At 40.3% G+C, this 12,600-nt stretch overlaps 1 protein-coding gene across 2 annotated transcripts in view; it reads left to right on the forward strand.

The window, feature by feature from the left end:
* The first annotated feature begins 6,070 nt into the window (after positions 1-6,070).
* The window catches only part of PINX1 (PIN2 (TERF1) interacting telomerase inhibitor 1), a 162,941-nt gene continuing 156,411 nt past the window's right edge, over positions 6,071-12,600 (forward strand). Inside the window, exon 1 of one of the 2 annotated variants that reach the window (XM_003412451.4) lies at positions 6,071-6,222. In XM_003412451.4, coding sequence (XP_003412499.1) covers positions 6,204-6,222 — 19 coding nt within the window. In that variant the 5' untranslated portion in view covers positions 6,071-6,203. The other variant, XM_010592334.2, reaches the window with a different exon arrangement.

Raw genomic sequence — 12,600 nt, forward strand, 5'->3', positions numbered from 1 at the left:
CACACACACATACATATACACATGTATATACCTTGAGTCTGAAATACATATATATAATGATTTCCAAATAATTGTTTAAGGATATTTAATTCAGTTTGGGGTATTGTGTTACAGTTTTCTGTTTTGTGGCTGGTTTTGCAGGGGGTGAATTTTCATTAGCTGAAATGTTTTGGTTCTCATTTTCTGTTTTCATCTTACTGCAGCCTTGGACAGATGAAGGCTGCTTTTATCTCTTCATTCCATGGACAGGCTGTTAGCTATGAGGTAGTTTTCAAGATTCCTAGTTCAATAGCACCCCTTGTTCTCCGTGTAGCACAGTGCTCTTTCTTTAATGGTAGCTCTTTTTATTTGAATTTGGAAGAGGGATTTGTGTTCTTTGATTTCTTGGTAGGATCTCTTTTGTCTTGCAGGATCCTAAATTTCCCCTTATTGCTCTTTTTTGTTTTTTTCCCCCAACCACCCAGTCTGGGAGACTTGGTTCATTGCTACGTGGATATACACTGGTACTCGTACTACTTGGTCTCTTAGCTGTTTTCAACACTATTGACCATTTCTTCACCCTTTAAACTTTTATTTCTCCTGCTTTTCCTCTTATCTCTGAGGCAGTTCCTTCTATCTCTCCTTAGCTCACTCATTCTTCTCTATTGGCCATTAATTGTAACACTTTCTCAAAGCTTGGCTATAGGCCAATTTAATTCTTTTGGGGTGCAACATCCCTGCCCATGGCTTCAATTGATAGCTACATTCACGTGATTCACAACTTCTTTCTCAAGACCAGACTTTTCGTCTGTGCTATAGACTCACGTGTCCAACTGATGATGGTATACTCAAAGGCACCTCAATCTCAATGTCTAAAACTGAACTTATTTTGTTCCTTACTCAAAATACCATAGCTTCAGTTATATAAACCAGAAATCTTGAGGTTATTCTTGATATCTTCCTCTCCTTCAATACTTCCGACATAGGTTATCATCATTCCTATTGATTTTATCTTTGAAATGTCTTTTGAATTCAATGATGAATCTTCATTTGCACAACCACATTTACAGTTTAAGTTACCATCATTTTTCAACTTGCCTGATTGTTCTTTCCATAAACACTCCTCCCCAACCCACACCCCCTTCAATCTGTTCTCCTCCACACAGCAGCCATAGGAATCTTTTTGAAATCATAACTTATGTTACTCCCCTACTTAAAATTCTTCTTTGACTTCCCATAGCTCTTGAGACAAAGACCAAGATCCTTATCATAATCCATAAGGCCTTGTAAGAACTGACCCCCTACTCAACTCTGCGGCTTTATCCAGGTCCTTATACTTCCCTTTGCTCTGCACTCCAGGCACATAAATTCTTGGAACAGACCATGTTTTAGTTCACTACTCACTTGCTCATGGAAACATTTTCTGACTCTCCTCACTAAATTTAATCCCCTCCTATAGTCTTCCCTAGCCTCATGTATTGCTCCTTTATAGCATTTATCACTGTTATAAATTTACATTTTTTGTGTATTTGGTTAATGTCTATCTTCCCTGTTATAAGGCAATTTCAATGAAGTTAGGGATCACAATTTTTTTTGTTAACCTTTGTAACTCTAGCATCTAGCACAGTGCCTAAAACTTATTATGTGCCTGCAACAATAAACATTTGTTGAAATAATCATCCTAACCTCCTTTTTATTTAAAATTATAGTAGCTATTGAGCGCTTTCTGTGTTCTAGACGCCATTCTAAGAGCTTAATATGCATCATCTCATTACTCCCCATAGCAACTCTACAAAGAAGGTACTATTATCCCCATTTTACAGATGAGGTACTGCAGCATAGAAAGTTGAAGTAATTTGCCCAAGACACACAGTAGGTTAGCAAAGCTATAACTGACAGAACTAAGATTTGAATCCAGGAAGCCTGGCTTCAGAATTCAAGCTCTTAACTATTACGCTATTATACTTTCTTTAATGTTCAGATCACAGGGTTATGCTTTTCTGATTAAAATAATTCTCTTGGAGATCATCCAACTCCCTCTTTGAATAGATTGCAATGCTGATACAAAAAGAAGTGAAATGACTTGTCCAAGGTCACACCCCAACTTATTAGCAGAATTTGGACCCTGTCTAGTTTTCTGATTGCCTTTTTTGCATAGTATCAAGCTACTGCCTCTTAGAAATGAGGAAAGCTTAACTGGTAAGATCCAGTTCTATTCCTTTTATAAAATTTTAGTTATATATCTGGAAAATAACATAAAGATGTAATGCAATATATGATAATCCCTCTTTATGATAGTTCAGGATGTGTTTAAAAAAAAAAAAACTAGTTGCTGCCGAATCAACTCCAACTCATGGCGATCCCATGTGTGTCAGAGTAGAACTGTGTCCCCTAGGGTTTTCAGTGGTTGATTTCTCAGAAGTAGATTTCCAGGCCTTTCTTCTGAGGCATCTCTGGGCGGACTCAAACCTCCAACCTGTTGGTTAGCCGCCCAGCATGTTAAGTGCTTGCACCACCTAGGGACTCCTAGTTTTTATCAGTGTGTGTGTGTATGTGTGTGTAAAGAAAGAGATTTAGATTCACCAGAGTTATAGAAAAGCAGCAACCATCTGCCTGAGGGCAGGGGACTAGCTCAGATGATTTACCAAATACCTTCTAAGTTCAGTTCTTTGAAGTATTTTGAAATAAGTTTGTAGCTACCATCTAAAGGTGTTCTTCATAAAGTACTTTCCTGAGTATGTATATATATACATATAAAAGACCACATTTTAACCCTGAGTTCATTTGGTTGCCTATTGCCTTGCTATGCAAAGTAGGGTCTAGGAGTCATCAGCATCCGTATAACTTGGGAGAGCATTAAAAATGCAGAACCTCTGGCTCCACCCCAGACCTACTGAGCCCGAAACTCCAGAAAGAGGGTAACAAGATTCTCCAAGTGATTCTCATGCACATTAAAGTTTAAGAAGCACTGCTCTAAGGGGTCTGCTAAGAGATTAAAGAATAAGACTAAATGTCTTGTTGTCACCTTCTTTTACAAAAAGTGCAGTTTCCACTCTAGGTTGATGGTTTGAAAATATAAACAAGATTCTATCATTTTTTAAAAATCCCCAAGAATATTTTTTTCAGAAGATGATCCTTATATTTTTATATCTCTATATCTATCTATCTAATTTATTCTATCTATCTATCTAATTTATAGATATAGATACTGACACATGGAATGCTGGAGTGGGAACAAATCTTGGAAATGATTAGTCTGACCTCCCACTCAAATGCACAGTCCCTTCTACAACATTCCTTTGTGACTCCGGCAATATTTCCAGGAGAGACAGCTCACTGTATCACAATGCACAATGACATCTCAATCGTTCCTTGCCAATTCCTGCCACTCAGTGTCTTAGTCTAGTTCTGACTATCTGTCACCACCAGGACCATTGCAACAGCATCCCAAACTTCTGTCTAAATCTTTCTGATTATCCTAGAAACAAAACTATCTTCCTAAAGTCATATACCAACATGTGTAGTGCTTGAAAAATGATGACTTCCTCATCAATTCACTACTCTCTGCTCTATACCTTCTGTTTTCTCTGGTATAATCAGGCTGCTAATTATCTTGAGAAAGACTTGAGTGACCCTGCCTTCCTAATTTTGCACAAGTCCAACTCCCTACTTTAATCCTGCTATCCTACCTCCAGCCTTGGCTGTGAAAATTCCATTGACTGCATCCCCCTATCCCTCTCACCTACCAGGTATTCACTGATTGTTGTTGTTGTTAGGTGCTGTCAAGTCAGTTTCAAAATCACAGCAACCCTATGTGTAACAGAAGGAAACGTTGCCTGGCCCTGTGCCATCTCACAATAGTAGATATGTTTGAGCCTGTTGTTGCGGTCACTGTGTCAACCCATCTTGTTGAGGGTCTTCTTCTTTTTCACTGACCCTTTACTTAACCAAGTGTGATGTCCTTCTCCAGAGGCTGGTCCCTTCTGATGACATGTGCAAAGTACACAAGACAAAGTACATTAGAAGTCTCGCCATCCTCGCTTTTAAGGAGCATTCTGGTTGTACTTCTTCCAAGGCAGATTGGTTCATTCTTCTGGCAGGCCATGCTATATTCAATACTTTTGTTTTTTTCTATGTTGAGGTGTAATCCATACTGAAGGCTAGTCTTTGATCTTTTTCAGTAAGTGCTTCAAGTCCTTTTCACTTTCAGCAACCAAGGTTGTGTCATCTGCGTATCGCAATTTGTTAATGAGTATTCCTCCAACCTTGATGCCTTGTTCTTCTTCAGCTTCTCAGATTATTTGCTCAGCATACATGTTGAATAAGTATGGTGAAAAGATAGCCCCTTGATGCACACCTTTTCAGATTTTAAACTAGTATCTCCTTTGTTATGGATTGAATTGTGGCCCCCAAAAATATGTGTATCAATTTGGTTAAACCATAATTTCCAGTATTGTATGATTGTCCACCATTTTGTCATCTGCTGTGATTTTCCTATGTGCTGTAAATCCTACCTCTGTGATGTTAAAGAGGTAGGATAGGTGGCAGTTATGTTAATAAGGCAGGACTAAATCTATAAGACAGGATTGTGTCTCAATCCAATCGCTTTTGAGATATAAAAGAAAGAAGCAAACAGAGAGACAGGGGGACCTCATACCACCAAGAAAGCAGCATAGGGAGCAGAATGCATCCTTTCAGACAGGGGTTCCTGTATGGAGAAGCTCCTAGTCCAGGGAAAGATTGATGAGAAGGACTTTCCTCCAGAGCCAATAGACAGAGAAAGCCTTCCCCTGGAGCTAACTTTAATTAAATTTCATAAACATCTATGGAACTCCTGCCATATTCAAAATTATTTTGCTAGGTGCTGGTATGGATACGGAGATGAATATGATAAGGCAAGTTCCAGTGTGTATGCTGTAGTGGTGGGAAAAAACGAAAACAAAGAACCTATGTCTTGTTGACAGCATCACACTATTTTAAGAGAGGCAACATTGTCCCCAAAATTAGTTATCTGATTATATAGCATCTCTATCTATCTATCATCTCAGGAAGACAATTTTCAGTACAGTCAGTGAGAAAGAGGCATAATACGCTGACCATGCTATCTAATTTTGATCTGGATTTCTAGACTAACAGCTATGTTTTTCCTGGTGGTCAAAACCAGGATGTGAAACCATATGTCCCAGGGGGTCTTAACCATCTGCACCCCTCAAAATACACATACTCAGGAAGAGTGCTGTCTTGGTGCTGTTGCCAACAAGATATTTTTGCAAGATAGACAAAATACATGTAAGCATCTTGTGACCATTATTTAAGCATTCTGTGAAATTATCTGTAATCACTAACTATACTATTAGTAACCAGTAACCAAGCAGAGTGTGATTAGTACAAATTCACTGATTTTTCTGTAATTGTCTTCCCTTATAGTTTGGTTCCTCTTTTTACCCCATAAGAATACTTGTGTAGTGGAACTGCCCCCAGGACTACCTGATTCCATTTTCAAAGGGCTGCATACTTTCCCAATTGTTATTGTTTTAAATCCTTAATAAACCTCTCTGTTTTAACTTGAAACAGTGTTCAAGTTTTTCTCTACACTACCATTTATCTGTTTATGTGTGCGGCTCGTGCAGTCAAGTTTCCCAAACTCCTTATACGCAACGTTATTAAAACCATAAAGACCCTAAGGACGATTTTTACGTATTTCCTTCCTCATTAGACTGTGCGCTTCTTGAGGGCAGAATTTACGACTTATTTCCAGTAAGCACCGGACTTGGCATTTAGCAATGATGAATTAACCATGAAGAGTATTAAGGTAATACTTACTGGAGTAACACTGCCGCTTGTTCTGCGGCAGACCTCTTACAAAAGCTTCAATTATATCAAATTATTTAATATATTTGTTCAAGTGAATGAAAAAATACTCCTCTCTTCACCTCCGTTTGACCCCAAACCACCCTCAACTGCGCTCTGCGTTCTTCCCCGCAGCTCCCCCTCTCATTTTACAGCCCCAACCCCAACCCCAATCTCAGACGGCTAGCGCCCCGCCTACTCGCTCCGTGTTACAGGAGCGAGTCGCACTTCACAGACGTCACTAGTACGCGCCCCCTTGCCGATCCGATCTGCCTGTCTGGCTACTCCCGCGATTCTGGTTTTTCCCCCCGCCCGGAGTAGAGTCGCCGCAGTCGTTCAGGTCCGAAAGCTCGCGGCGTAACGGACTCTCCGAGATGTCAATGCTGGCTGAGCGTGAGTGTTTGAAGCCAAGGCCCGACTAGGGCACGAGGGTGAAGATTCCTGGGTGACGCGCTCGGCGGGAATGTGTGGCCGGGAGCGCGGTCGTCGGCGTTCAGTGGGGTAGAGGCGTCAGATGCCTGGAGTTGGAGGCCTGGGAAGCCCAGTTCTGCTCGCCCCGCCTCAGAGCTTTTCAGCTCCAGCCTTCCCCGAATGTTAGCTACCAATATGCTAGTGAAAAAAACACTGCGAATGTGCCCTTGGAACTCTGGATTCTCACACTAACCTAGGGACGCGAGCGGTGTGTTCGAATGTGAGTCGGGACACGGGGTGCTAGGGCTGGCTCAGTTACCAAAGGTCGTGGTAACCCGGAGTGGTTCTTTGACTTGCCAGGGCCTCAGCTTTCTCAGATTAAAAAGAGGAGGTTGGGCCAGAACGATCACTTCAGGCAGTGAAATCCCGTTTTTGAAAATACATTGTACTCAAAGAAAGGAGGCCCTGCGTGGTGCAAATGATTAGCACACGCGGCCGAAAAAGAAATGCGAAGGGGTTAAAAACAGCAAACAGGAAGTTAGCCTTTTGAGGGGGTGCAGGGCTAATGAGTAATTCTAAGTAAAGCTGTAGCTATTTTGACTTGGTTAGTTGAAATTATCAACACTCTTCCATGATAAGAGTGTTGGCCTCAACGCCTGATGCATTCTACCTCAGTTGCTTCTGACATTTACTCTCACTTTAGGTACGGTATTGAAGTTTATGAGTTCCTTCTCTCTGGAGGCTACTTGTCTGAACGGTACCTGTAGCTGAGGTCTTTTGCCACCAGATGGCAGTCTTGAAAAGCCAACCCATAACTTTTTGGGAGACGTTGTATAGTCGTCAAGGATCCCTAGGGGCGCAGTAGTTAAGTGCTCGCCAGCTAACCGACCCCCCGCTCTACGGAGAAAGATGTGGCCCTTCTCTTCGGTAGAGATTTACAGCCTTAGAAACCCTATGGGGCAGCTCTCCTCTGCCCTGTAGGGTCGCTCTGAGTCCGAATTGATTGGACGCAGCGAAATTGGTTTTTGGTTTGATCACTGAGCGTAAACAGCTTGTTTAAAAGACCATCAGCAACTGCAGAGGGATTTTGGGAAACAAGTGCTGTCAACATTATACTATCCAAGGGATGAAAGGAGGAATAGGAGCACAAAACGAAAAGGGTCCCACTGGGCAGAAATTGAGATTCAGAGGAATGTATTTTGCCCAAAGTCATTCAGCTAGAAATTGGCAAAATTTACTTAGTTATACCAGGGTCTTTAATTTCTTTCTGGGTTCTAGTGGTTTTCTATTATTTTTAAATTGGAACTCATAGAAAGCAGTATGTTTTAGGTGGTGACCGTTTAGGCTCTATTTCTTGATCCGTAAAAATGAGCAATCAAGACAAAAGCATAACTCCCACAGATCTCTTCTGGTTTTAATATTATTTTTTGTAAGCTCAGTTCAACATGCACTTGGGAACATTGGCCCTGGCTCTGCTATTCATTTTGGTTTGTTTCCATGATCAATTTCTGTGGAGTGTGTTAAAGACATCTCTTATTCTGTTCATTACTAGATTGCCGTAGAAGATAATCAACAAGGTGGTAAATGTGAAAATAGTTTTAAAGTATGAAATGATATACAGGTGTAAAACACTATTTGTAGACGTCAGTAGTGTAGATTGCATGATTTCAAGAGAGTATATTTTCACTTCTCCCTTTTTCACCATTAACTACAAATTTTGAAGGCTTTGTCGTGAAAATATGTAATATTATATGTTGTTTTTAAAGTAATTTTCTAAGTTATGTTTAAGGCATCCCCTGTGATTAGATATTTAGGGTTATTATTTTAGAGATAAGAAAATAGAAGCATAGAAAAGTCCCAGGAAGTGATCCTCAGTTTCACTGTTGTTGTCAGTTGCTGTCTAGTCAGTTCCGACTAATGGCAACCCCACTACCCAGCAGTTATTCTTCTCTTAAAGTTCATAAAATTGGCATATTCTGTAGGTACAGTTTTGTGTCCTACTTTTTTTCCTATTTAACATCAGATAGTGAACATTTTCATATATTTTAAGTATGCTATTTCCTTTGTGTTCCCTTGCCATTTGGACTATACATAAATATATATGTAACCTTCACCACATGCACATATCCTATTTTTTAATCTACTAGTGGTTTTCTTTTTCTTTCTCAACAACATTCTTTATCCTGATTTCCCTCATTATCAAATGTTATTTTATTGAGTTTCCCCTATGTAAGACAAGAAATTTGGCTTGAAAAAGCCTCCCTGTGTAAGGCAAGAATTTTTTGTTTTTAAATAATTTTTATTGTGCTTTAAGCGAAAGTTTACAAATCAAGTCAGTCTCTCACACAAAAACCCATGTACACCTTGCTACCTAAAAAAAAAAAAAAACCTTGCTACATACTCCCAATTATTCTCTCCCTAATGAGACAACCTGCTCTCTCCCTCCACTCTGTTTTTTCGTGTCCATTTTGCCAGCTTCTAACCCCCTCCACCCTCTCTCTCATCTCCCCTCCAGTCAGGAGATGCCAACATAGTCTCAAGTGTCCACCTGATCCAAGAAGCTCACTCCTCACCAGCATCCCTCTCCAACCCATTGTCCAGTCCAATCCATGTCTGAAGAGTTGGCTTCGGGAATGGTTCCTGTCCTGGGCCAACAGAAGGTCTGGGGGCATTGACCACCGGGGTCCTTCTAGTCTCAGGCAGACCATTAACTCTGGTCTTGTGAGAATTTGGGGTCTGTATCCCACTGCTCTCCTGCTACCTTAGGGGTTCTCTGTTGTGTTCCATGTCAGGGCAGTCATCGGTTGTAGCCGGGCACCATCTAGTTCTTCTGGTCGCAGGATGATGTAGTTGCTGGTTCACGTGGCCCTTTCTGTCTCTTGGGCTCGTAATTGTCTTGTGTCCTTGGTGTTCTTCATTCTCCTTTGATCCAGGTGAGTTGAGACTCATGGATGCATCTTAGATGGCTGCTTGCTAACGTTTAAGACCCCAGGGGCCACTCTTCAAAGTGGGATGCAGAATGTTTTCTTAATAGATTTTATTATGCCACATGATTTAGATGTCCCCTGAAACCATGGTCCCCAGACCGCTGCCCCGGCTATGCTGGCCTTCGAAGCATTCAGTTTATTCAGGAAACTTCTGTGCTTTTGGTTTAGTCCAATTGTGCTGCCCTCCCCTGTATTGTGTGCTGTCTTTCCCTTCACCTAAAGTAGTTCTTATCTACTGTCTAATTAGTGAATGCCCATCTCCCACCCTCCCTCCCTGCTCTCGTAACCACAAAAGAATGTTTTTTTCTTCTCAGTTTAAACTATTTCTCAAGTTCTTATAATAGTGGTCTTATACAATATTTGTCCTTTTGCAGCTGACTAATTTCACTCAGCGTAATGCCTTCCAGGTTCCTCCATGTTATGAAATGTTTCACAGATTCCTCACTGTTCTTTATCGATGCGTAGTATTCCATTGTGTGAATATACCAAAATTTATTTATCCATTCATCCGTTGGTGGGCACCTTGGTTGCTTCCATCTTTTTGCTGTTATAAACAGTGCTGCAATAAACATGGGTGTGCATATATCTGTTCTCCTGAAGGCTCTTATCTCTCTAGGATATATTCTAAGGAGTGGGATTGCTAGATCGTGTGGTAGTTCTATTTCTAGCTTTTTAAGGAAGCGCCAAATTGATTTCCAAAGTGGTTGTACCATTTGGCATTCCCACGAGCAGTGTAGAAGTGTTCCAGTCTCTACACAGCCACTCCAACATTTGTTATTTTGTGTTTTTTGGATTAATGCCAGCCTTGTTGGAGTGAGATGAAATCTCATTGTAGTTTCGATCTGCATTTCTCTAATGGCTAATGATCGCGAACATTTCCTCATATATCTATCTGTTAGCTACCTGAATGTCTTTTTTAGTGACGTGTCTATTCATATCTTTTGCCCATTTTCAATTGGGTTTATTGTCTTTTTGCAGTTGAGTTTTTGCAGTATCATGTAGATTTTAGAGATCAGGCGCTGATCAGAAATGTCATAGCTAAAAACTTTTTCCCAGTCTGTAGGTAGTCTTTTTACTCTTTTGGTGAACTCTTTGGATGAGCATAGGTGTTTGATTTTTAGGAGCTCCCAGTTATCTAGTTTTTCTTCTACATTCTTTATAATGTTTTGTATCCTGTTTAAGCCATGTATTACGGCTCCTAACGTTGTCCCTATATTTTCTTCCATGATCTTTATCGTTTTACACCTTATGTTTAGGTCTTTGATCCATTTTGAGTTCGTTTTTGTGCATGGAGTGAGGTATGGGTCTTGTTTCATTTTTTTGCAGATGGATGTCCAGTTATGCCAGCACCACTTGTTAAAAAGACTGTCTTTTCCCCATTTAACTGTTTTGGGGCCTTGTCAAATATCAAATGCTCATACGTGGATGGATTTATATCTGGATTCTCAATTCTGTCCCATTGGTCCATGTATCTGTTGCTGTACCAGTACCAGGGTGTTTTGACTGCTCAGGTAAAGTAAGGCCTCCCACTTTGTTCTTCTTTTTCAGTAATGCCTTATTTATCCGAGGCCTCTTTCACTTCCATATGAAGTTGGTGATTTGTTTCACCATCTCACTAAAGAATGTCGTTGGGATTTGGATCGAAATTGCATTAAATGTATAGATCTCTTTAGGTAGAATAGACATTTTTATAATGTTAAGTCTTCTTATCCATGAGCAAGGTATGTTCTTCCACTTATGTAAGTCTCTTTTGGTTTCTTGCAGAAGTGTACTTCAGTTTTCTTTGTATAAGTCTTTTACATCTCTGGTAAGATTTATTCCTAAGTATTTATCTTCTTGGGGGCTACTGTAAATGGCATTGGTTTGGTGATTTCCTCTTGGATGTTCTTTTTGTTGGTGTAGAGCAATGCAACTGATTTTTTTCCATTTATCTTATATCCCGATACTCTGCTGAACTCTTCTATTAGTTTCACTAGTTTTCTGGAGGATTCCATAGGGTTTTCTGTATACAAGATCACCTCATCTGCAAATAGACATACTTTTACTTCTTTCTTGCCAATCTGGCTGCCCTTTATTTCCTTATCTAGCCTAATTGCTCTGGCTAGGACTTCCAGCACAATGTTGAATGAGTGGTGATAAAGGGCATCCTTGTCTGGTTCCCGATCTCAATGGGAATGTTTTCAGGCTCTCTCCATTTAGGGTGACGTTGGCTGTTGGCTTTGTATAAATGCCGTTTATTATGTTGAGGAATTTTCCTTCTATTCCTATTTTGCTGAGAGTTTTTATCATGAATGAGTGTTGAACTTTGTCACATGGTAAGGCAAGAGTTTTATCTATCATCCTCACTTTCCAATCTTTATATAAATTTGGAGTTTTAGACCAGGTTGTTATTAAGATATTAATTTTTTCTTAGAATCTTTACTTTTATAGACCAATTTTTGATACCTGAAATTATTACATTTTGTAACCAAATTACAACACTATAGTTAATGGATTTTAATGCTCACTGCATTAGTATTTTATACTACATCTTCTTCAGTGTTGAATGTCTTGAATAATTTTTTAAAATTAGAATACATGGTTGTATATCTTGAGCTCTTGAATGTCTGAAAGTCTCTTTGAAGAAAAAAAGATAAACTCTGTCCTTGGCTCTTAGGACTCAATACACCCTGCAGAATTAGCTGACTCCTGGCATAAGCCATGTGGTATTACGCATGAAGTGACTGAAAAGTGAAGTCTGTCGTAGCTGCTGTCTGGAGGATAGTTTATTGGAGTTACCCTAGAAGGATCCTGACAGGAGAACCATTAACAGTTAGATCTCCAGTGGGGAGAGACATCCTGCTAGAGGATGGTTGAATGCATCATCCCAAATAGAAATTGTGCAAATTCAGGGCACTCTACCCTGAGACCCAGCACTAGCCCTTACCCTGCTGTTCCAGGTTATGTTGGGGATCCCCAAGACACCCCCCCCCCAAGTTTCAGCAATTCACTAGGAGGACCCACAGGACTCACGGCTAAGATATATAAACTAAAAGAATGCAGAGCAAAATCAGTAAAGGGAAAAGGCTCATGGGGCAACGGGAAACCAAGTATAAGCTACAAGACTCCTTTTCCAGTGGAGTCAAGTGGATTCCAGCTTATAGTAACCCCATGTGTTACAGAGTCCATAGCAGTTACAGAACTGCTCCATAGGATTTTCGTTGCTGTAATCTTTATGGAAGCAAAGTGCCAGGTCTTTCTTCCACAGTGCTGCTGGATGGATTCAAACCACCAAACTTTAGGTTAGCAGTTGAATGCAAACCATTTATGTCACCCAGGGACCATAGTCACCCAAAACATGCTTAATTCTCCCAGCAATGATCATGTGGGCAAC

This window comes from Loxodonta africana, chromosome 19 (genome assembly GCF_030014295.1).
Source record: "Loxodonta africana isolate mLoxAfr1 chromosome 19, mLoxAfr1.hap2, whole genome shotgun sequence".
NCBI classification, from domain to species: Eukaryota; Metazoa; Chordata; class Mammalia; order Proboscidea; family Elephantidae; genus Loxodonta; species Loxodonta africana.